General features: G+C 53.5%; 1 protein-coding gene across 4 annotated transcripts in view; it reads left to right on the top strand.

Annotated features, from left to right (window-relative positions):
• Positions 1-2487: 2487 nt before the first annotated feature.
• Positions 2488-25192, top strand: part of INAVA (innate immunity activator) — a 35971-nt gene continuing 13266 nt past the window's right edge. For 2 of the 4 annotated variants that reach the window (XM_050956204.1, XM_050956201.1), the window contains exons 1-2: positions 2488-2718; positions 22212-22351. In XM_050956204.1, the coding sequence (XP_050812161.1) occupies positions 22297-22351 (55 nt within the window). In that variant the 5' untranslated portion in view covers positions 2488-2718; positions 22212-22296. Of the gene's footprint in view, positions 2719-15263; positions 15330-22182; positions 22352-25192 lie in introns of those variants that run through there. The other 2 variants (XM_050956202.1, XM_050956203.1) reach the window with 2 other exon arrangements.

The following is a 25192-nucleotide window of genomic DNA, read 5'->3' as shown; positions in this document are numbered from 1 at the left end:
TGGCAAAGTAGCCAGGCTGCAGTGGGCATGACGTATGAGAAACGTCTAAGGACCACAGCTGAGAGCTGAGTGGCAGGAACTATTTACCATCGCTACAAAATGGTTTGTGCCACTTCTCAGGAACGTCCCTGATCTGCCTGAAGATATGTCTGCATGTGAGCTGGAGGGTTACACACTTGCAGTGGATCTGAAGGAGCTAGCGTACTGGAGTAGACGTGTGGTTGTGGTGGTGCGAGCAGCAGGATGGGTTTGTTTCCCCAAGAGTGGCCCAGAGTGAGACCCTAGGCACGTCCACCACAGTGCTGGGGTTATGTCAGTTTGAAACACACGCTCAGAAACACTGAGATATAATTATCATCTGCTGATGAGCACGGAAATCTGTTGTACATGCACTGTTTAACAGCTTGGCTTCACAAAATCTCTCCGCTTCTACTGGAAAACAGTTTGTCAAAGGAGTAGTGTTATTCCCTGCAATATTTTACTTTATTTGTTACTAAGGCACATAAAATCCCCTTTGCAGGTTCGGTCAGTGATGGTTTTCTCAATCACTTTCTCTTGCAGACTGCTGTGCACGTTGAACAGCTGCACTGTCCTGCCCCAGAGACGGCTGCATTTCAGCTGAAATTCACTCATCTGTAAAAACAATACTAGTAAAACCCCACTGGTTTCACTGCCCTCTGCCTCTACAACTGAAGAGCAGAGCCAGCACTGTGAGTGAGGACTTTTGACTACCTTTGACTATTCAGTACTGTTCTCAAAGGCAGGTCCAGTGATGGTGTCTGTTTGTGTAGAGAGGAAGGAGGGCCCAATGGTTAGGGCACTAATTTAGGACTTGGGAGACCAGGGATCAAGTCCCTGCTCTGCCATAGACTCCCAGTGTGACCTGGGTGAAGTCTCTTGGGGTATGTCTACACCGCAATAAAACACCTGCCTCAGGCTACCGGTCTATAAAATTGAAGTGTGGCCATTCAGTCTTGGATTGGAGCCCAGGCTGTGGGAAAGAAAGAAGAAGCCAAAGAGAGTGAAAAAAAGCAAGTGTGAGAGGGGAGTGGGGCAGAGTGAAAAAGAATCACAGCTAACAATCCTAAGTATTGTCAGGTTTCAGAGTAGCAGCTGTTAGTCTGTATCAGTACAAAGAACAGGAGTACTTGTGGCACCTTGGAGACTAACAAATTTATTTGAGCATAAGCTTTCGTGGGCTACAGCCCACTTCTTCGGATGCACAAGTACTCCTGTTCTTTTTCCTAAGTATTGTGGGACTCGAGTTACTTCTGTGCCTAAAAATTCTGCACACAGTATTGCAAAATTCTGCAAATTTATTTGTCAAATAAATATGGAGGCTCCAGCATGGCATTGGGGAGCACAAGTACTGGCCGCACAGGGGTGGGAGATCAGAAAGTCATTTTTCTGTAGGGAAGCAAAAAAATCTTCAGGGGATATAACTTCTGCACATGTGCAGAGGTACAGAATTCCCCCAGGACTATTAGGTTTCCTGGCTGGGTCAATAACTTCAGATGTGGTCACTGCTGCACCTCTGTTTCCCTGTCTGTGCAATGGGATAGTAATCTCGTTGACCTCGCAGCAGGCTGGGAGGGTTTGGCAGGCCTCGCCTCGGAATAGGAACCAGAAAGGTTCTTCATAGATGTTATGGAACGTTGAGATGGTTTGGCATGAACGTGTTCCGTATCCAAACCCATTTCCCAGCAAGCTGTTCCCTCCTCCTCCAAGTGAGGCGGGGGTCAGAGGGCCAGATTGGGCACGGAGCTACGCTGATTTACATCAGCTAATGATCTGGCCTAGGGTTCGGTATCTATACTGCAGGGCCCCATGTACTCTCACTGCTGACACTAAGTGTCCTCGACAGGTCCTTGCGGGAGTGAAATAGGTTCAGCTGTGAGTGGTGCTAGGCTAGGACCAAAGGAGTCTGCGCTCAATGGTGCATTTCTGTGTTGGCCCTGGCCAAAGCTTGTCCTGTTCACACAGTCAGTTGTTTCCTCATGAGATGGGCCCTGGGCTCCTGAAGGAATCTGGAGTGTGCAAAATGAACCCATAGACACTGAACACAGCACTGCAGTTCAGGTCTCAGCTCGGAGCCCCGGGGCAGTTCAATTGCTCGGCCCCTAAGAAGTACCCAGGCGAGCTGGCTTTCCAAACAACTCATTAGTTTGCCATTGTGCATCTGCCTAGCTGGCGGATTGCTGCTAATCCACCAGGAGCCCCACGTTCACAGCCAGCTGCCTTACACACTTTCCTTGTGGGCGGATTTGAAAACACTCCCTGATTCCTTTCTCCCCACACTCCTCCCCTGGGTCTCCCAGGAGAAAAGCAGCCACGGAGGGGGGACTGTGCTGTTGGGAGGAGCCCAGGGCCTGCCCTGCCCTGCTCTGGGGCCAGAGCGCTGGAATCTGGGCAGGACACGGGGGCGGGGGGATGGTGAGTGACCTCCAGGGCCACAAAACAACCCAGCGATCGAAGTGAACACACAGCTCCGCGTGCGGTATCCCGTCCTCGGTCCCTATAAAGGGCGCTAGCGGCCTCCCCTTTCCTTGGGGATTGGTCTGCCCCAGGGACACATGTGTGCAGCGCTCCAGCAGCCGGGACGGAGCCAGGCTTTGCCGGAGTGAAAGCAGCCCCCTGCGGAGCTTTGCAGCCCGCCGGGCTGGGGCAGCGAGCGGGGGCCGTAGCGCTCCCGGGGTGCGCAGGGACGAAGCCAGCCCGGTAAGTGAGACCCAACCCCGCCTCTCTGCACAGGGGAGCTCGGATCCGCAGGCTGGAGGCGCCTCGCGATCCCCGGGGACGTGCGCGCGCTGCTCCCCTCTATCTGCACTTGTTGCTGTTTGAACTTGTTCTGCCGGGAGGAAAAAGGGCGCAGACAGCCAGGTCCCCCTTTGAACCAAGTTGTTGCTTCCCCCCGCTGCCGATTTCAAACCAGCCGGAGCCTGAAGGATGCTGGGGTCCTTGGGAGATGTGGTTTTGCAATCTGCTGACCTGGCTCCAGGGTGGAAAAGAGACCAGACAAAGAGACTGGCCCGCTCCGGGGCTGGTGGAGGTTAGCGCTCCATGGGTTTGGGTTTACACCGCTGAGATCTGGCCAAAGGAAGGGTGAGATTTGCTGCTTGGAGGAGAAAGCCAGGCAGGGACAGCCTGAGAGCTAAGACGGAAACCTATCACTGGAATGAAGTGACAGCCTGAGCTGAGACCCAGCTGCCCTGGCAATCCCTAGCACCGGCAGCTTTCTCCTGCCGAAGGAACAAGAGCAGGAGCTGGCCAGCCAGCCCCCTTAGTTCAGAGCATGAAGGAAGGGAAAGGTTGGCTGCTGTGCTGGGTGCAGGACGGTTCTGCGGCAGGTTAATGATTCTGAGTGAATATGTCCCTGTTCTCTTGTGTGCGTTAGTGTGTTATCCATGTGTGCAGGTCCCTGGGGATCCTTTGGGCCAGTCCTCAGCTGGTGTAAATCAGCTGCCTTGTGGAGCTATCCCAGCTTACATCAGCTGAAGAGCTGGCCCATCATTTCTATTGCAGCAGCACCTTCCAACCCCTGATAGGGATCAGGGCTCCTAACTTGGCAGCCTACATACAGGTAACACAAAGACAGTCTCTGCCTGTGCTTGCATGAAACTTGTAAAGGATTCTCACAATGGAGATGGGCCAGGCTGTCACCAATCCGACCTGGGTTTCACACTCCTCATTGGATCCAGGAGGCCACATTGGTGTAAATTTGGGGTAACGCCATCAGCTTCAGTACAGTTACTCTGGATTTACAGCAGTGTCACCGAGCCTGGAGTCTGGCCCAGGGTTCTTGAGCTCGGTGAAAGAGGCTCCGGACCAGGTGTGTATTTCAGTTCTGGGTTTGGAATCGGAACCTTGACGGCGGGGCTGTGTGTGAAGAACAGGCCAAAGTCCTAGATCCAGCTCTTCAGAGCGATATCACAGAGAAGTCTCTACACCCCAGCTGAGCTCAGGGCCCCATTAGCCTGGGCGCACACACAGGGAGAGGCATGCCCTGCCTGGTAGGGTTACAGCCCTACACACACAAGTCAGATGGTGGGGGGAAGGACTTATCAGTGTACTCGTCTTACAGATGGAGAACTGAGACACAGAGCGATGAAAGTCTGTGGCAGTGCTAGGAACTCAGTGCCGATCTCTGGAGGCCCTGTCCAGTGGTTTAACCACAAAGCCCTACCTCTCAGGGCTTCTCACTTGCTGCTATTTATTGTTTGAAGGGAGTTATCCCAGGCCCCAATCCTGCAGCTGAATCGTGGGCCTGGAGGAGCCCATCTGCTGCAGCAGGACTCTGCATGGGCCTGTGGGGATGGAATTGCAGGATTGGCTCTGACCTCCGCAAAGCGTGGTGCATGCAGCATTTGGGACAGACACTGTATAAAGTCACCTTCTACTTCACTGACTTTTTTTTTAAAAAGATGGAGCTGGTTAACTTTTCCCTTCTCAGAATGGTTCAACAGTGATTTGGCGAAGAGCTGAGATCAGGAATGTCCATTGTCTGCCCTGGGGCAACTTTTGGCGGCAACGAGATAAAATCCATGCAGAGTCTGCTCTGTTTGCTTGTGATGGAAGTTCCAATAGACCCCTACCCAGCACCTCACAAATGAGGTGGTACTTGAAATGCAGGCAGGTTTTAGGTCCAATTCCTACAGTCCTTTTGTAGGCTAGCCTCCCATTATTATTATTATTTGGTGTCAGAGCAGTGCCTGCAGCCGTGGCTGAGATCAGGGTTCACTGTGCCGGATGCTACACACACAAAGTGCGCAAGATGGTCCATGCTCCAGAGAGCACACAGTGGAAGGGAAGTGAGGTTGAGAAAGGTGAAATGGCTCCTTCCACAGTCTGCTTCATTGCTGGGAATACAGCCCAGTCTCCTGAGTCCCACCGGACTTGCTGCTGCCTCTCCTGGAGACATCTTGGACCATGCCTCCTGTTGTGTTTCTCACACCTTCTCCTGTGCTCCGTCAATGACATCAGATCTGACACCCTAATAATATTCTTCTCCCGTCCCAGGGCCTTTCACCCCATGGCCTGCCCCCGTGGCATACCCTTCATTCATGGCATACACACTGACATGTTAGCTAAACATAAATACTTTGGCTGGAAGGTTGCAACGTCTCACAAGTTTGTGTCCTAGAATGCTGAACAATAGCACACAGGACCAAAACACAGAGAGAGACAAAGCAGGCTGCTCACTAAGGCATAAGGCCCAACTCAGTCCACCTTCCTATAGGCTGGGTGGTTGCAGGCAGACTGCTTGCTCCTAGGCCTGGATTGCACACTGCCCTACAGAGCCCCCAGCCTGCAAGCAGGACCAGGAACCCCCCTGATATTTAAAGAGTCAGTCTTCAATTTTAACACAGCTTTCAATACACCACTCTTCTCTCCTCCCGGTTTATCAAACAACCTAGTCAGAGTGCTCATAAAAGCTCACTCCTCCCATGATGCCCATAGGAAGCAAGCTCATGACTGCATAAAAGAGAAAAGCCCAGAAATCACACTCCCCATCCTGTGTTCTGTATTGTCCCGTAGCTTGGCCTTTGACCATAGTTCGGCCTAAGGTCTGTGCAGGGCTGTGCCGAGGCCTGGTAATCTGCCTGCGTGGATCTGCCTGCAAGACTGGGGCTTGTCATGACAAACTTTTTGGGGCAGGTGCTTTATCTCTTGTATGTACCAGGGACATTACCAGCACTAAACCAGTGCCTCATCCAGCTGCGGAGGAGGGTGGTTGCCTGTGGGAAGACTGCGGGGTGTGGTCCCCAAAACACAGTACATTTTGGATCAGCCTTCAGAAGGCCCCAGCTTCCCTTTAGGCACCAAAATAAGGGCCTGGGTTTTCGGGAGAGCTGAGCTTGTTGGGCGCTGTCTCTGGAAATCTAACCCCTAATGTTCCAGGGCAGGTGCAAGGTGCTGGGCTCTGCTGCAGATCTGGCCCCTCATGTTTTTGTGATGCCCTGAAGTAAATATCCCCCATCCATGGCTGGCTGCTGGAATCCAGGGCCAGCCCTCTGGGCTCCACTTGCCACCTTCTTTGGTGCTTTGAGAGGTGAGTTTCTAAGGGCATGTCTACACTACCCACATTACAACCCGGCCGCGGCAGCACTCTGATGTGGGCAGTGTAGTCGTGCTTTTTGGCCGGGGAGAGCTCTCCCAGCGATAAAATATAACCATCCTGAACAAGCGGTGGGAGCGCAGCTCCCGGAGATAAAGCATTGTCTATACCGGCACTTTTCAGCGCTAAAAATGTTTGTCGTGCGGGGGGCATGTTTTTTCACACCCCTGAATGACTAAAGTTTTAGCACTGAAAGTGGCAGTGTAGACACAGCCTAAGCTCCCTGACAATCCCACTGTGCAGGCAATAGCGGTTCTTCAGAAGCCCACTTGTGAAGCGGACTTTTGTCCAGGAAAACCTCCTACCGCCTGCTGAGGGGAAGGATCCCCAACCCTGACGAGGTTTGCATCTTTGAAGCAAGGGAAATCAGTCTCTTTCCCAGCCCTGCTGGATGATGGATGGTCTGTGACCAGGCAGGGAGACATTAACATGGCACTTGTCCTGCCCTGTGGGTTATTTTTAAAGAGCTGATTATCAGAGCAGGAAGAATCCACACAGTGTTCTGTGAATTCCCCTGCTGTCTGGCTAAGACAAAGAAGCCTAGGAGCAGGGCAGGCAGGAGAGGGGTATTGGAAGGGAAGCCGCTGGGGATCACCACTGTGTTTATCACTGGCTTTCTGCCTTTAATTTCTGTTGTTCTTGGGCAGGGAATGTTTGCACAGCACAGTGCAGTTTGGTCTGCATGCTGCTTCCATTGGCACATAGCAGCTGAGAGATACGGAGCAAGGCAGGTTTAGAAACTGTCCTGATCCCTGGCGACAAGAGGCAGAGAATGTGACAAGGTTTCTGGGATCAACAGAGTCTTTATTGCTCACTGTGCTAACATGCAAACCTGATAATCCAGCCTCTCCCACCCACCGACAGCCACTGGCCTTCACCCGCTCCTCAACATGGTCACTTCTGCAAAAGCAATTGCCGTTTGTTTGCTTTTCCAGGGGGGCTGGATTTTCCTGAATGACTTAGGAGTCAATGGGACTTGTGCTCCTAAATCACTTTGGCACTTTGAAGCTGCCACCGCCAGTGTACTGTCAGGAGGGAGAGCATAGTGTGGTATTATTCACAGCGCACGAGGCAGGAGCCCAGGACTCTGTTTCTGGCTCTGTCGACCTTGGGCTCGTCACACCAGATTTTCAAAGGTAGACACTGGTTTTGGTGTCAAACTTGAAACACTTAGGGCCTGATTTCCCAAAGTGCTGGGCACCCCCAAATCCCAGCTGAAGCCAGGGGACCCTGGGGGTGCTCTGCATCTCGGAAATCAGGCTGGGGGTCTCACAAATTAAAGCACCCCAAACCAGTTTAATCCTTCTGTGCTGCAGTTTCCCCAATTACAAATAAGTAAAAATGAGATCCTGACCTGCTTCCCAGGGGGTTGTGCGACTGAACCCCCTGTTGGTGAGGTGCTTTGGGATCCCTGCGTGGAAGGCACTATATGAATGATCTAAGGACGGTCTATTAAAACAAATCCTATTTTGCGCTTCTGTAGCATGCTTCACCCACAGAGCTCAAAGCGCACTTCAGTATCGTCACCCCACAGTACAGATACGGAAATGGAGGGACAGGGAGCTTGGATTAGGCTTACCCATGGCCACAAAGCAAGGTAGTGTCAGAGCTGGGACCAGAGCCCTGGTCGGTCATTAGTCAAAAGAAGTGAACAAACCATGTTTGTAATGCAGCCCACTTGATTTGTGTCAGGCATTTGCAGTGGGTCGGGCCAGAAGGGACCGTGCTGATGATCTAGTCTGAGCCCCTGCACAGCACAGGCCAGAGGACCACCCCTGGGTTCCCACGTGCAGCCCATAAGCTGCGTTTGAGCTAGAGTGGCTTGGCTAGACAAATGTCCAGTGGGACATGTGGTTTAGCACTGAACTCTTCTGGTCCCCGTTGGCAATCCCAGCCTGGCCGGACAGCGCAGGATGCAATCATTGGCTTCCCTGTTGTTGCTGTGAATTGGGGAGAGTCTCCTGTGAGAAGTGAGGCTGAGGCTGCACTGGACAGGGGTGCCAGCACAGCTTGAACAGCACGGCTGGACCGGCAAACTCTCCTGCTGGAGATGCAGCATCCACCGGCCAGAAAGTGCTGTTGCTAGTATAGCTTGTACCATTTCCCTGAGCGAAATACACCCCAACCCACATTGCTATGGCAGCAAAAATGTCTAGTGTAGCCCTGGCTGTGGATTACAGGTGTTGGCATCTGAGACAAAGCCCAGGCTCCAGATAAGCTTGGCCTTGCTGTGATGACATAGCAGGAGTGCAGAGAAAAGGGGGCGTCTGTGCGGCCATGGGATTGATCCAGTGCAAGGGAGCATGTGAGCTCCCAGGTACAAAGCAGTGCTGAGCAACTGTCCAATTGGCTCATCACCTTGGAAGGACCTTGGTTTTATTTAACCAGGAGCTGTCCAAATTTTGCCAACTCCCCTGGATGGGGAAGGGGAAATTGGGCAAGGCTGGAAACACGAAGAATAAAACCTCAAATCAGCAGCACGATGTTCCAGGAGATTCCTTGGCACCGGCCTAAGGGATCGCTCACCCTGCACTGCAGTGCGGACTGTGGGAGGTGGGTGAATGACAGTGCACCCAAAAGTGGGGAGCACTAACTGCCCCGTGGGGATGCTGCTGGCCCAGATGAAAAGGTTGTTAGTTTGTACTACCATAGGCCTGTTTGAAAGAGGTCTTGTGCTCCTCACTAACATTAGGCCAGTGGTCCCCAACCTTTTCGTCTGGCGGGCGCCAGATGAAGGACTGTGGCGGCGGTGGAGCACCTGCCGAAATGCCGCCAAATTTCAGCGGCATTTTGGTGGCGACGCCTCTCGATGACGTCGCTTGTCGGCGGCAAGTGGCGTCATTGAGAGGCGGCACAGCTGAATTTCTGCAGCGTTTTGGTGGCGATGCCTCTTGATGACGTCACATGTCGGCAGCAAGTGGCGTCATCGAGAGGCATCGCTGCCAAAACGCCACAGAAATTCGGCGGCATTTCGGCAGATGCTCCACCGCCGGCCAGGACGCGGGCGCATTTAGATGCCCCCGTGGGTGCCATGGCTCCCGCGGGCACTGTGTTGGGGACCCCTGCATTAGGCACTTTGGGAGATCCCACCTGCAGTCTCTGTGAGTAACATTTCAAAAGTGCTCGGTGACACACTGAAAGCCAATGGGACATAGGCTGCTGGGTAATTGAGGCCCTTTTGAAAATGTTTCCCACAGAGATGACAGGTGGGATTTTCAAATGCACCCTAAGTGAATTAGGAGCACAAGTTCCATTGACTTTCAGATGCTTTAGCGGTACCTCCCTAGCCTGGACAGGCGTGCTGCTGGGCCCACACCCCTCACCGGAGAATTGGAAGTCCTGACCTTTGCACCTTCCCAAGGGTTCTCTGTAACATCAGCTGTAAGGAACGATAATGGGTTAGATCCTCAGCCGGTGTAAATCAGCATGGCTCCATTGGAATCTGTCGACCTAGACTGATTTCCACCAACTGACCATGTAGACCATAGTCTTGTTTTAAAGTGAGCCTGTACACCACCTCCATCTAGCGACTACCTGGCACTGTGGTGTCTGGTCTGCCTTTGTGTGCACAGTATAACACCCACCTGCCAGTGAGAGCAGGGAGCTCGTCCTTTGCACTGCTCTACTGCCCATTTACACAGTCCCACAGGCCCATGGTCAGTGCAGCCTGAGGCACTCGGGTGCAGAATTCTTGACTCTGCTGGCAGAACATGAGCCTTCTGCTGGCTGCCTCGCCCCTTCCTGCTTTGGTCGTGGCTACAAATGGGCATGATCTCCATGGCCCTCCTAGTGGGGAGGGAGAAGATGTCAGGAACACCAGGAGGCCATGCACAGGGCTGGGTTCAGATTGTGTTGCTACCTCTGTCAATCAGGAGTGACTGCTGAAGTCACTGGAGTTACACCCAGGGTCAGCGAGAGGGATACAGTCCCAGCCTGTTCAGATCAGCTGATGTGGCTTTGGGAGAGCAGAGAAACTTCTCAGGAGCTTGGGACAGGACCCATCTTCCTTCTCTTCCCCTTTTCGTTGTGTTCAGTCTCACGGTGACCTATCTTGCCTATATGAAGGATACAGCCCCCACCCCACATGGCAATCCACTTAATGGCACTGACAAATGCCACGGGCTATGAGGAGCAGTGTCAGAACCTTTGCCCCAGTTTCAAACACCCTGAGACCATGGGGGCTCTGGCTCTGTGTTTAACTAGGAGCCTCTGTGGCACTTGGCTCTGGAGTATCTGAGCATCTGCCAGCTATCAGTGGGCTCCATCCAAGGTAGACAAGTGTTATCCCCATTGTACAGCTGAGGAAACTGACGCACAACATGGGGAAGTGACCTGTCCAAGAGCTCATGGGACTCTGGGGCTTCCCCAGGAACTGAACCCACATCTCCTGAGCCTTAGCCACAAGGCCAGCCTTCCTCTCCACCTGAACTCAGTTCTGCCACCCAAGGGTACTTGGCCTCTTTGAAGAGCTCTCCCTGTGGCACCAGCGTTCCCTCGTCAGTATTTATTTTCAGCCTTCCCTGAGCATGGTTAATAATCCCCCTGTTGATGCAACATCCCGTCCTCTGTGTCCAGTGCGTGAGTCAGTCCTGCACCAGACATGCCTGGGCAAGTCAAGTCTTTGTCTTGGGCAACAAGGAAAGTTCTTGGGCCAGAACCCAGCTGTGTTCCTTCTGCTGCTGGCCAGGCACCGGGTGCCCTGGTCCATGGCTGAGTTCTTACCAGAGTGGATGGGTGGGCTGGTGGGAGGGAAGTAGGATAGCAGGGTAGCACTACAGGACAGAAATGTTGGCCAGGATTTTCAGATGCAGGCACTCTTCTTTTTTTATTTTGGCAGCCCCACTTGAGATGCCAGGGCCCTTCCGAGGTGCTGTCTGTATGTGTAACTGCATTTGAAGTCAGTCACCGTATGCCTCTCCCCTCCCATTCCCGCTCATCCCGGCAGAGATGTCCAGAGTGCCTCAGAGATGGGCTATACATCCCAGTGTGCTGGACGGGGCGCGGAGACTGTGTTTCTGGCCATGTTTGCAGGAGTGGATGTGCTGCTGAGTGCGGTTCCTGGGATGTGTGTAGGGTGGGGTATGGTAAAGAAAATCCCTTAACTTGGCGTTCCCTTGTTTCGAAGGCCTGCTACGCCCACACGCTTTGTGCTGTCAGGCAGAAGTGTGATTATTTACCAGTACAGTTACACCACTACGAGCACAAATGTGGTTGCAGTCATACCAGTATACAGGTGCCTTAAACCAGGAGAGTCTGTTCCCTCTCCTGGATGGGGATGAATTAGACCAGTAAGAACACCTTCATACCAGTATAGTTGTGTCTACACTCAGGGCTTGGACCACTTTAACTCTAATGGCACTGTTACACAGTACAAGTTCTGTGTGGAGACGAGGGCTAAGGGTTGTGGGGGAGTGGTGGTACTTACGCACCCAGGCCTGGTTAATGATGACAACAACTAATAATCACTCCCTGGCGCTGCCCATCAGCAGCCTGGTTTTCATTGGAGGATCTCAAAGCACATTATAAAGATTGGTTAATTCAGCCTTCTAGCAGACCAGTCTCACTAGCCCTCTTCTGCAGGTGAGGAAGCGAAGTCATGGGAGGGCAGTGACTTGCCAGCCAGCCAGTTGAGAGCAGAGGAAGCCCTGGGCTCTGCTCTGACCACTAGACTGTAGTCCCTGCAGATATATCCAGAGAAAAGTCAAAGTTCTGTGACCAAACAGCCCCTCGGACAGGGGCTGGCTCCATTCTATGCAACCTCTCACTCTGGCTGTGCAGCTACTGCACATCCATCACTGATCCAGCCTAGACTCGGTCTTGTCTGAAGGAGACAGGTGTGGAGCATTGTTCTAGCCCCGCCTTGGGGGGGTGGTCAGTGACGGTGAATTTCCTTCCGTTTGCTTGTGTGATGGGGCTTTACAGAAAGAACCGGGCCCCATGGCCCAGCCCTGGCAGCTGGCTGGAGTTCCACTGACTCAGGATAGGTCTAGCCGAGCGTGTGACTATAAAAACAACAGCCGCCCAGCATGGGCACTGTACTCAGCAGAGTGTTCGTGGTGGCAACAGCAGGATTCCGGCTGTTTGGTGGAGTCTCCACGCCTAGGCCTTTGGAATCTAGCAGCTCAGCTTGATTTCCAGTAAACAGAAATCCAGCCCTTTGTTTGCCTTTTATCTTGCTGCCAAATCTGCATGCTGTGTCTGTAACCCGTGTGTCAGATGTGACATACCTGGAGTGTCTGTGTCTGGGTTAGCCGGGGAGCCCCTTATGAGGGGAGTGTTTATACAGGGCTGAACGCACTGGTGTTGAGTGAGTAATTATTAGGCTGTTGTGACGGGTTGTCTTAGCAAATGCTGCACTGTTATCTAAGTTCTTGCCAGCAATAACAAACTAGCCCTCCAGTAATGAGCTAGTTTGCAGCTGGGAGGTGGGTGTGTAATATGCTGATTTGGATAGTCCAGTGCCTAGGAGAGATCCCACAATAACAAACAACTGGGGTCAGGTTTTCAGTAGGCTAGGTGATGAGCGCTTGGGGATCTGGCCCTGAGCCCTTTGGGGGAGCTACTTCCACCTCTGTCCTCCTTCACTCTTCCCTGAGGTTTGTTCCTAGCCTGTTCTGCCATTTGTGACTTGGATTGTAATGTTCTTTGGGGCACGGGGTGTGGGGGGAGTTTTGAAGACATGCCCAAGTGACTTAGGAGCACATTCACCATTGGAAGACATAAGAACATAAGAACGGCCATACTGGGTCAGACCAAAGGTCCATCCAGCCCAGTATCCTGTCTACCAACAGTGGCCAATGCCAGGTGCCCCAGAGGGAGTGAACCTAACAGGCAATGATCAAGTGATCTCTCTCCTGCCATCCATCTCCACCCTCTGACAAACAGAGGCTAGGGACACCATTCTTTACCCATCCTGGCTAATAGCCATTAATGGACTTAACCTCCATGAATTTATCCAGTTCTCTTTTAAACCCTGTTATAGTCCTGGCCTTCACAACCTCCTCAGGCAAAGAGTTCCACAGGTTGACTGTGCGCTGTGTGAAGAAGAACTTCCTTGTATGTGTTTTAAACTTGCTGCCAATTAATTTCATTTGGTGACCCCTAGTTCTTGTATTATGGGAACAAGTAAATAACTTTTCCTTATTCACTTTCTTCACACCACTCATGATTTTATATACCACTATCATATCGCCCCTTAGTCTTCTCTTTCCCAAGCTGAAAAGTCCTCGCCTCTTTAATCTCTCCTCATATGGGACCCTTTCCAACCCCCTAATCATTTTAGTTGCCCTTTTCTAAAGTTTTTCTAATGCCAATATAACTTTTTTGCGATGAAGAGACCACATCTGTACACAGTATTCGAGATGTGGGCGTACCATGGATTTATATAAGGGCAATAAGATATTCTCTGTCTTATTCTCTGTCCCTTTTTTAATTGTTCCTAACATCCTGTTTGCTTTTTTGACTGCCACTGCACACTGCGTGGACATCTTCAGAGAACTATCCATGATGACTCCAAGATCTCTTTCCTGATTAGCTGTAGCTAAATTAGCCCCCATCATATTGTATGTATAGGTGGGGTTATTTTTCCAATGTGCATTACTTTACGTTTAATCTCCTAAATCTCTTAGGCCATTTTGACATGCTCATCCTGTGTCTTGCCTTGCTGTGTGAGTGCCAGACACACCTGGAGCGCTATATGCAAATGTTAAATAATGAGAACAATTAATGAAGTCCTGGCCAAGCTCCAACTTCAGTAATTATATCCCGCCTATTGAAACAAGGCTCTTTTACTTGGCTACAGTATCTTCCCCTCCTGCCTGTGCAGCATTGCTGTTTGCTGGGAAACAGTGTTGCAGCAGCATCAGAAGGGCTAGATGGAGATCCGGGCCCCGTTGTGCAGGGAGCTGGAAATCCATGGGATGAGAACGAGCCCCTTCCTTGACAGCTCCCCGTGGAAATACAGAGGACAGATGAAGGGCAGGAGACAGGCCCAGACGGGAAATGACTTTCTCAGTGTCACCCAGCTGGGGTTAGAACTCCGCTCTTCTTCTAGTTCACAGGACACACTCCCTCAGGGGTGAGGGAGTGAAGTGTCAGTTTAGGCACCTAAATCCTATAGTCAGGTCCCACTGGGGTTTCACAAAACCTCTGCTCACTGCACCAAGCAGTTGCAGCTACATTTTTGCAGTGAAAGTTCCCCAGGTGCGTCTGTACACGCGCCCTGCTGCCCCGCGCTAGGCATCCAGCCCCTAAACCTCAAAACGATGCACCAGTAGGAGGAAGATCAGCCTTCCTCTGCCTGCAACTCCCCAGTGGGACCTCATCCCATGGGCAGGCAGAGTTCACCTACTGGTTTACACTGGGGGGAGTGAGAGGGGAATTGGGTTCGGTGGGGGTGGGGGGTGAGAGGGGAATCAGACATATAGTTTACTCAGGCTGGTCCAGCCTAGAGCTCACTCAGTTCCCGTATCCCTCTGTGACAGACACTGCTCCCTGGTGCGCCTCTGGCCAGTTAGGCCAGGCCTGCGTTTGGGAGACCCCGTGCGGGGATTCCCTCCCACCTCATCCCTGCAGCTGTGAGCTGGTGAGCTCGGATTACCCCAGCTGAGCCTGCATAATCGCAGCGCTGTGTGCGGGCTTGAGTCCCTGAGCCGCTCCTATTGCTGTGGGGCAGTGGGAGGGGGATATGTGCTACAGATGGAGCAGGAGGGATACACACGCACTGCGGGGGTGCAGGCGATTTGCTGTGTGAGGGCCCAGGCTGGTGGCCCAGCTGAACCTCTGGCTGGTTTGCACAGGCCACTGGGCCCTGGTTCTGTGTCTTGTGCGGTGCATGTTTCCCACTCTGCTCTTGGAAGAGGGCTTGCTCCTCCCTGCCCCGGGAACGCCTCGCCTCCTACTGCTTGCATGCTGCCTCTGCGCCTGGCCCTGCCACTCCTGGCAGGGCTGGGAAGGTGTTGCTCACCTGCCCCTCCTCTCTGACTCACTGGTTTCCCTGGCACAGCCAGAGCCAGAGGAGTGGAGCCAGAGCAAGGGGAGAGGCTGGCAGAGGGGACCAGTCAACTGAGTGTGGGGAGATTGGAAGAAATCCGGGAGTTGGATTTAAAATCAAAAGGCAACTCGACACCATTTCCTTCTGGGGTTCTGGGCCAGCACGGGGCGGAGCAGCCCCCCAGGTAAGGATGGCTCTGTTCCTTCCTGGGGGTCAGTAAAGGTGAGCTGGGGTGGGGGAATGAATGGAAGGGAAACCGGGGGGGGAGGGGGAAGAGAATTTGCCAGCCCTGCTGGTGGTACCAGAGCACATGGCTGTGGCCTAGGAGACATTTCCTTCCTGTGACCATTGCTGGGGCCCCTGGGTTCCACTGGGGCTGTGGGGAGATGGGGGAAGGGAGAAGGGAAAAGCAGCCTCCTTGTTTACCACAAGCTCTTTGTATTCAAGGACTGTGGGGCTGGCCCTCCCCTCTCTGAAGGGTGCTAATTACAGATCCTGGAAGGGAGAGGGCAGCTTCCATGGCAGGCCTTGGGAGGCCCCTCTTTGCTGGTACAATCCTCTGCCCCAGCCCTGAGCCCCTGCAAAACCTGGAGCCCCCTCCTGCACCCCAAACCTCTCATCTCTGGCCCCACCCCACAGCCTGCACCCAGACCCCTGACCCTCTCCTGCACCCCAACCTCCTGCCCCAGCCCAGAGCCCCCACCCATACCCCAAACCCCTCTGTCCAGCTCCACTGGGTGGCGGGCATCAACAATTTTCTTCAATTAGGTCGCCAGAAAAAAACGTTTTAAAACCACTGGCCTAGTGGATGGAGCACTGCGCTTTAACTCAGGAGACCTGTCTTCTTTCCCTGGCTCCACTGGCCTGTTGGGTGACCCAGGCAAGTCACTACTGCTCCCCGTGCCTCAGTTTCCCCATCTGTACAATGGGGATGATGATCCTGACTTGCTTTGTGAAGTATTTTGAGATCTGCTGATGCAAAGCACTAGATAAGAACAGCTATTGTTTATTCATTATGATCTTTCCTTGAGTAGAGATAGGAATCACTGGAACCCAGGCTAATGCCTGTCCAGGTTTCTCTCGGATTTGCCTGGGGGTGCCTCGTAGCCTAGGGATGTTTGAAGAATCTGCCTGTTATGGTGCCGCCTTTGCTCTGCGCGTGTCCATCTCCTGCTATAGCTGGTGACTCGTCGTTGTGACGTGTAGGTGCTGCGCATGCAGGAACCACTCTGCATTGTGTCCTGACATGAGACCTGGCCCTCTCTCCCCTCGCCACTGAGCCCAGTGCAGGCACGTCCTTGCTGGCCCTTGCCCACCTGCCTCTGCCCCACCCCGGTCCCCTGTGGACCTGCTAGGGGGAAATGTACAATCAGTGAGTTATCACTGAGCCACCCTTTGCCTGGCTCTGCATGAGTAATGAGGAAGGAGACGGCCGCTTTGCCTCTGTGACTTGTTGCCAATTAACCCCTTCCCTGATGCCAGCAGGTTCGGGAAGGAGACTTAGGCTGTGCCTGGGCAGGAGTGGAGGTGTCATGCCCTGGCTCTGCTGCCTATCCCAAGGGGTGAGGGAACTCACAAGTTGCTTGCAGCTTCCCTGGCAAACCAACCTGCATCCCTTCCAAAGAGAGCACAGGGCTGTGTGGATGCCAGGCATTCATGGCAGTGTGCCAACAACAGAGCCACATGGGCTCTCGATTTGGAGATATGCAGGTCCAGTTTTTCTGGGAGCTCAGCAGCCAGCACGCTGAACGCTTCAGAGAATCGGGGCCACGCTGTTCAGCTTGAGAGTCAGACGGGCAAACACAGCCTGTAAGGAGCTGGCCCTTTGTGCAGGAAGAGCAGGGAGGCTGGCACTGGCTTGGAGAAGGCTGAAAGAATTGCAGACACTGGCTCAGGATGGCTGCCGAATCAATGTGAAAAGAGAGTGAGCCAGAGACTCAGACTGTGTCCTCAGGGGCTGTGCTCATGGCAGGTCTTTCCTCAGCAGCAGGGGCTCCTCAGCCTGATCCTTAAAAGGGATCCTCGCATGGGCAGTGGAAGGAGGTGGCAGTTGGCATTGGCAGGCAGGTGCCAGATGGAGTGACATGCAGGGCTGCAGCACACGAATCACAGAGGCAAAGAGCCAAGGTTCCAAAGGGCTGGAATATGGATTTCTGGTGAACTTTCCAGAGGATAAGAGGAGGGGCTAGGAAGAGGTGAGTGAGATGGAAACAGGGAAAATATTATGATTTGTTATGGCTGTGGTGGGAGCAAGGCAGGCTTTGGCCTGGACAGGGCAGGGGCATGCAGCCGGCAGGGTGATCCCGTGAGCTCTGCTCTGTTCTTGTTCATGAATTAATCATGGCTGACACCTCAGGAAGCTTTCCCAGTTTCTTGTTTCTCCCATTAAGAAAGGGATAGATAATAAGACAGAAAATATTATACTGCCTCTATATAAATCCATGGGATGCCCACACCTGGAATACTGTGTGCAGATGTGGTCGCCCCATCTCAGAAAAGATGTATTGGACTTGGAAAAGGTGCAAAGATGGGCAACACAAGTGGTTAGGGGTCTGGAACAGCTTCCGTATGAGGAGAGATTAAAAAGATTGGGACTGTTCTGCTTGGAAAAGAGATGACTAAGGAGGGATATGATAGAGGTCTATAAAATCATGACTTATGTGGAGAAAGTGACCAGGGATGTGTTATTTACCCCTTCACATAACACTAGAACCAGGGGTCATCTGGGGAAATTAATAGGCAGCAGGTTTAAAACAAACAAAAGCAAGTATTTCTTCACACAACACACAGTCAACCTATGGAACTCCTTGCCAGGGGATGTTGTGAAGGCCAAGACTATAACAGGGTTAAAAAAAAGAACTAGGTAAGCAGTGGCCATTAGCCAGGCTTTTCAGGGACACAACCCCATACTCTGGGTGTCCCTGAACCTGACTGCCAGATGCTGGGCATGGATGATAGGATGGTTCACTCCCTCTGAAGCATCTGGCACAGGAGACTGAGCTAGCTGGACCTTTGGTCTGACCCAGTCTGGCTGTTTGAATGTTCTTATGCTCACTTCCCACCCAGGGTGCTGTGCGGCTCCCCCCGCCCCAAACCTGGGACCTGGTTGTGAAGGAGAAGAGGCGGATTTGTGGGGCTGCTGAGGTTTGGATGCAAAACCAAGTGGAATCTGGATTGTTGTGCTGGAATTCCCAACTAACCAGGCCGAACTTGGGATGAGGACATAGAATCATAGAATCTCAGGGTTGGAAGGGACCTCAGGAGGTCATCTAGTCCAACCCCCTGCTCAAAGCAGGACCAACCCCAACTAAATCCTCCCAGCCAGGGCTTTCTCAAGTCTGACCTTAAAAACCTCTAAGGAAGGAGATTCTACCATCTCCCTAGGGAACCCATTCCAGTGCTTCACCACCCTCCTAGTGAAATAGTGTTTCCTAATATCCAACCTAAACCTCCCCCACTGCAACTTGAGACCATTACTCCTTGTTCAGTTGTGGGAGGAGGCAGAAATGAGGGGGATGGGTCCCTCCCAGGAGCCCATTAAAGTGAGGGCATAGGCCCCCCAAAGCGAAGCTGACATCTGCAGCTCCAGTGCTGGCCTCAGACTGGGCAGCTTTGTACCGCGCCCATTTTCCAGCTGACAGATATTAGACTTTAACAAAACCTGTGCTCCGTGCCCAGAGAAACTGGCCATTCCCTTGGCTGAACCTGCCAGGGCCAGAGGGCAAATCCTTTGTTACAGTGAGCAGGCGTGGCCCTTCCCTTGCTGCTGAGGCAGGAGCCTGGGTGCGACTAAGCCCTCGTCCAGACTAACCCGCGGCATCGGCGGGTTAAAATCGATTGCTCGGGGATCGATATATCGCGTCTAGTCTGGACGCGGTGTATCGATCCCCGAGCGCGCTTACATCGATTCCGGAACTCCATCAATCCGAACGGAGTTCCGGAATCGACGCGGAGAGCCGCGGACATCGATGCCGCGCCGTCCAGACTGGTGAGTACCTCGATTTTAGAAATTCGACTTCAGCTACGTTATTCTCGTAGCTGAAGTTGCGTATCTAAAATCGATTTTATTTCCTAGTCTGGACGTGGCCTGAGTGAGCTCAGGGTCCTCACAGGAGGGGGCAGCCAGGAGCGGCAGCAAGAGGGAGAGGAGAAAGGAAGAGCTGGCCAGGAGCAGGGGGAGGGGAAAGGGTGGGGGCGCCAGCTGGGAGCAGGGGGAGGGGTGGAATTGGGGAGCCAGCCGGGGCGGGGGTGGAGAAGACATCACAGCAGAGATGGGGGGATAGAGTGGGGTCATTGTCCAGCAGCGGGTGAATGTGGGAGACAGGACAGAGACAGATGGAAAAACTCTCAGGTTACGTCTACACTGTGGTGAACCCGTGGCTGGCCCAGTTAAGCTGCCTTGGGGCTGCGAGGCTCGGGCCATGGAGCTGTAGAATTGCAGTGTAGATGTTTGGGCTCAGGGACCCTCCCTGCTTCTGGGGTCCCAGGGCCTGGTGTCCAGCCCAAGCCGTGCGAGCCCGTGTCAGCAGAGCCGGGCTGGCTGTGGGTGTTCACTGCAGTGTAGACATACCTCAGTTGTTGCTCAGCAGCGCCCCACGCTCAGCGCTATCTCTGCCTGTACCAGAGGGGAGCGCCAGAGCAGATCTGCAGGGACCCTGGAAGCCTGGAGCCAGCGCTGTGCTCCCAGGCGTGCTCCTTGGCCCAAGTCGCAGGGCGCCTGGGGAGGGCACAGAGCCTGAATTTCCCCGCTGTGTCACTCTCTGGAGCGAGTGGCGCGCAGCATACAGCTGTTCTGCCAGGTCACTCTGGGGAGTTGGTGCCAGCGGCTGCAGAGCGTCACCTGTTTCCTCACCACTGTGTGGCCACTGCTGAGCCTGTGCCGGGGGTTGTGCCTGGACCTGAGTTCCTGGCGTAGCCCCAGAGGCAGAGCACAGCACGTGAGAGAACCCGACGGGGGGCCCACATGCAGGGTGGTTCACAGGGGGCTCCTGGGGATTCGGCCAAACAGTTTGAGGCCTAACTTTCTAAGTGGCCACTGATTTGAGGGGCCTTCACTTTGGGGGTCTCAGTGGGTCTGATTTTTGGGGTGCAAGGCAGCTGGGGTGACCTGCGGGTGTTCAGCACCTTTGGCCTCAGGCCCTGGCTGGGGGCATTTAGGCTCCTGAAATTCAGAGGCCGCATCTGAGAACTTGTCGGCTAGAGCAGGGTGGCACGGGGGGCATCTGCTGCCAGGGCTGGGTGCCCACGCTGGCTGGGTGTGTGGCTCAGTCTGTAACTCCCCTTGGGAAACTGACTTGATTTCAAGCTGCCCGCGCTCCGTTCACAAGAACTGGCTAAATCAATCAGGGCAGGTCTGCAGGCGCACACGGAGCCAGCGCCAGTCTGGTGGCTTGTGGTTTCCACTCACAGTGAGGCGAACGGTGAGCGGCTTGGCTCTCAGAAACCTGAAACTGTGAGTGAAACTCGGTGGCTGGGATTCCAGCGTTATCTGAAACTGCGGGGGGGGCTTGGCCTCTGTGAACTGAAACGTGGTGCTCTGCGTACAGTGCTCTGCTGGCAGACTCGGCTGGGATCTGGCTGGTTGCTGCTCTTCCTCCTCTGGGATGGGACACCAGCAAATGGAGCGAATGCGTTACAGCCACCAGCCCCATGGACCCACTCTCCGGAGTGCTGCCACCCAGTGGCCTCACTTTTGCTCCATCTACACAGGGACCTGGGGTGTAGTTAGATGGCTGCCAACCCCTAGTGCTTATGCCAGCTTGCTTTAGTCACCCCAGCGCAGGCTGTGTTTTGCACTGGTGCCAAGTGTTTACCCCAGCAGCGTGCCCTGGGGACCCACAGCGACACAGCTACGCAGGGCGGGGGGATTCACTCCCTTTCTGTGTGGGCTCCCTCTGCCCCTCCCCTGGGGAGCCGCCAGTCCCAGGATAAGCTCCAGACAGGAACTCTGGGCGACTTTCAGGTTCTTGTGTAACAGGCTGACTCAGCTGGTGGGGGTGGGGAGACGGGTACAAACATCGGCTCTGCCCCCAGCAGAACAGCTGCAGGGTGAGCAGCAGTGAGTGGGACAGGTGGCCCGCAGGGCTCCAGTCACAGGCTGGGGGCCACGCCCTGGCTCATGGAGTGGGATCGTTCCGTGTGACTGGGGCACCCCGCACCTGTGCCTCCCTACAGCTCCAGGGGAACAGCGCACTCCAACTGCCCGCAGGGCTTTCCTGTGCCAGGGGACGGATGGAAGGGGAGGCAGGAAAGAAGATGATCTTCCAGTCCCCAGGGGTGCCATCTGAGATGCCCTCTGGGGGCCTCAGCAGCTCCTGGCCTCAGCTCCCCCTATACAGCCTGGGGCAGCATCGAACTTGGGCCAAAGCTTCCTGTGCAGCTAATGTTTTAAGTGAGCCAGCAGGCTTTGAAAGAGAGCTGGGCCTGAGGCAATCCCTGAGCCTCGCCCCAGGGCCAAACTGCAGCATGGGCCCAGCTCCCCTCGCAGGGCAGCTCAGAGACGGGAGCTTGGTGATAAGGCACGAGAACGAACATTCCAGCTGAACTAATGCCCCAATGTGTCTGTGTGATGGCCTTATACAACTCTGTGTGCGTGTGTGTTTGTGTGACGGCTTTACACAACTCTATGTGCGTGTGTGTTTGTGTGATGGCCTTACACTACTCTGTGTGATGGCCTTACACTACTGTGTCTGTGCGATGGCCTTACACAACTGTGTGTGTGTCTGTGCGATGGCCTTACATAACTCTGTGTGTGTGTGTGTGTGTGTGTGTGTGTGAGAGATGGCCTTACAACTCTGTGTGCGTGTGTGTCTGTGTGATGGCCTTACACAACTGTGTGTGTGTGTCTGTGTGATGGCCTCACACAACTCTGTGTGCGTGTGTACTACTCTGTGTATGTCTGTGCAGTGGCCTTACACAACTCTGTGACTGTGTGATGGTCTTACACAACTCTACAAAAAGAATTCTGTGATGGCTTTCCTCTGTGTATCTGTGTGACAGTCTTACACAACCGTGTGTGTGTCTATGTGATGGCATTATACAACTCTGTGTGTGTGTTGGTGTGTGTGTGAAGCACTTCTGAGTCTTTGTCTTTTATTTAACCAGTTCCCACTCAGGGTCAGCCACTTGCAGGAGCCCCGGCGTGGGTCTCTGCACCTCACAGTTCCTGCCCCCAGGGCCACCACCACCCATGGAGAGTAAAGAGGACGTCAGCGACTCGGACAGCGGGATCATGCTGCACTCAGGTGGGTGAGTGGCAGGGGAAGTTCAGCTGCTGGGCTGCGCGCCCTCCCTCTGCATCGGCCTGGTGCTGAAATGTGAGCCCAGGAAGGCGGGTGTGTGGGGGAAAGCTGTTCTGTGTCAGTGTCTCTTCTGGGGATTCCCCTCCTGGCTTCAGGTTGTTTTCCCTGCATCAAGAGCTGTGTCTGCAGGGGGAGGCCATTTGCCCAGGACACGTGCGCCCTGAAGTGCCTGTATATCACACACATCTGTCCTGTAACTGTAACCATAGGCAGAGCTGGGCTAGCAGGGGCTGCGGGCCGGGAGTGAGGGGCACTGCCAGAGCTGGGGGTACCCAGGGCTGGGCTGGCAGGGGCTGTGGGTCGGCAGTGAGGGGCAGCAGCTGAGTGTTGGGTGGGGGGGCAGTTCAGGGCTGGGCTAGTAGGGGGCCGGGGGTCAGGAACTGTAGGCAATGCAGGGAGAAGCCCCGGGCTGGAATAGCGGAGGGGCTGTGTGTTGGGATTGAGGAGCACCAGTAGAGCTGCCTGTCTGAGGAGAGCCCGGGCTGGAGGAGCAGGGGTGGCTGAAGATCTGGGTAAGTGAGTGAAATTATCAATGTTTCCCATACGAGGAAAGATTAAAGAGCCTAGGCCTCTTCAGCTTGGAAAAGAGGAGACTAAGGGGGGATATGATAGAGGTATATAAAATCATGAGTGATGTTGAGAAAGTGGATAAAGAAAAGTTATTTACTTATTCCCATAATACAAGAACTAGGGGTACCAAATGAAATTAATAGGCAGCAGGTTTAAAACAAATAAAAGGAAGTTCTTCTTCACACAGCACACAGTCAACTTGTGGAACTCCTTACCTGAGGAGGTTGTGAAGGCTGGGACTATAACAATGTTTAAAAGGGAACTGGATAAATTCATGGTGGCTAAGTCCATAAATGGCTATTAGCCAGGAAGGGTAAAGAATGGTGTCCCTAGCCTCTGTTCATCAGAGGATGGAGATGGATGGCGGGAGAGAGATCACTTGATCATTGCCTGTTAGGTTCACTCCCTCTGGGGCACCTGGTATTGGCCACTGTTGGTAGACAGATACTGGGCTAGATGGACCTTTGGTCTGACCCGGTATGGCCGTTCTTATGTTATGTTCTTAATGTTTCTGTGAACTTCCAGTTTTCAGCATTTATTTAGCAAAAATAATCAGCTGATACTGTCACAAACCCCCTCAGATTTTCCAGTTGAAAATCCTGCTCCCTACATGCCCAGTCATTCCCAAAGTCAGTCTAAAGATGCCCCCCACACCTGGAGATGCTGGTTTGGGGGGGGGTGAGGATGTCCCCAGCTCCATGAAGGTCGAGACCTTACCTGAAATCCCCTGGGCTGTCAGTGCACGGCGCGTGGTAACCATCACTAAGATTTACAGCTGGATTTGCCTACAAGGACACTGTCTTCGGGATCAGGCCCCCAGTCTAGGACCTTAGCTCTGGCAGGGGCTGGTACCAGATGTGTCAGAGGAAGCTTCTTAGCCCCAGGAAGCTCAGGAAAGTCTGCAGCATGGAACGGAAAAGGCCAGGAGTGCTGAGCTCTCTGCAAAATCCAGCCCCACGTGTGGGTCCTGAGCCGTAGGAAATTCTGGGCTGAAAGGAACGTCCTGGTGCGAAGGGGAGACATGGTTCTCTCCTGCCCCTCCATTTGCATTCTGCTCCCAGGACCCACCTCAGCCCCGGCTGTCTACTAAACCAGCAGTATTTTCACTCACTCTGCTTTATCTGATCACAGCAACCTAGAGCTGGCTGCAGCCTGCAAGGTGAAAGGAGCTAATACCACTCTCCAGCTAGAAACATTCCAGGCTGGGCTGGGAGCCTGCAGGCCAGCCCGTGCTTTGAAGTGCCACTTTCCCTGAGACGGGCCATGCCTGCTCTAGGATAGCCCTACAGACAAGTGTGTTTTAGGTGCCAGCCGCACTCTGGCTCCAGGGATGGGCCAAGGGGCAGCTCTGTCTGCGTCATTAAACATCAGTGCTCAGGGTCACCTGGTTCCTGGAGCCGCCCCTCCAGCAGTGGCCCCACCCCAGTCTGCAGAGGATGAGGAGCGGCACTGGGTTGACAGGCTGGGGCAGGGAACCAGTCTCAGATGCATTGTGGGAAATATCAGAACAGAAGTTGGAATTTCTGTCCCATGGAAAATTCTGGTATTTCTAAATTATTTTTATCCCAATTGGGCAGAAAAATCAAAAGATGGTTGCATGACTTCCATGATGCACTGCCTTTGTTAATTATAGGGTGACCGCAGTGCATCATGGGGGATGTAGTCCAGCCAGGAGCCCAGTCCCTAGAGGACGGCGGGGGGCACAAGTGTTGGTGGACAGATTAGTGTAAAAGTGGCTCAGAATGAAACCTGGGTTTGACAAACCAGAGCCTCGCTGCTGGGCTGCTCCAGCCCAGACCCGAAGCTCCCATTTGGATTTTCCCAATAGAAAATCAACATGTTTTAGCGAAATTGAAATTTTTCCTGCAGAAAATTTCAATTTGGCAGTTAGTGCATCTTGCATCGAAAAAACCCATTTAGATGGGAAATTCCAAACCCCTGAGTAATTCCTCAGTGAGATCAATGACACTGGTGGGCTCGGCAGCCAGATCGGCCAACACCTCCCAGCTGCTAACGTGAAGTGAGCAGAACCTGAGCACTCTCGATCCCTCTGGACTGGGCTGAGATGGAGAGCTCTGTGGGGCAGGGCCGTCTCTAGGCTCTTTTTTGGCACAGGGACTAGAATCCTGGGATGCCCTTGAGCCAACTGTAGAGAGTAACATAACAAAATGCAGTGAATCCACTTGTTTAGTTAAATCTTCACAGCGACTCCAG

The sequence above is a fragment of the Gopherus flavomarginatus genome, chromosome 5, assembly GCF_025201925.1.
Source record: "Gopherus flavomarginatus isolate rGopFla2 chromosome 5, rGopFla2.mat.asm, whole genome shotgun sequence".
NCBI lineage: Eukaryota > Metazoa > Chordata > Testudines > Testudinidae > Gopherus > Gopherus flavomarginatus.
Note: the sequence above shows the minus strand (reverse complement) of the source record. Positions and strands in the feature narration are given on the sequence as shown.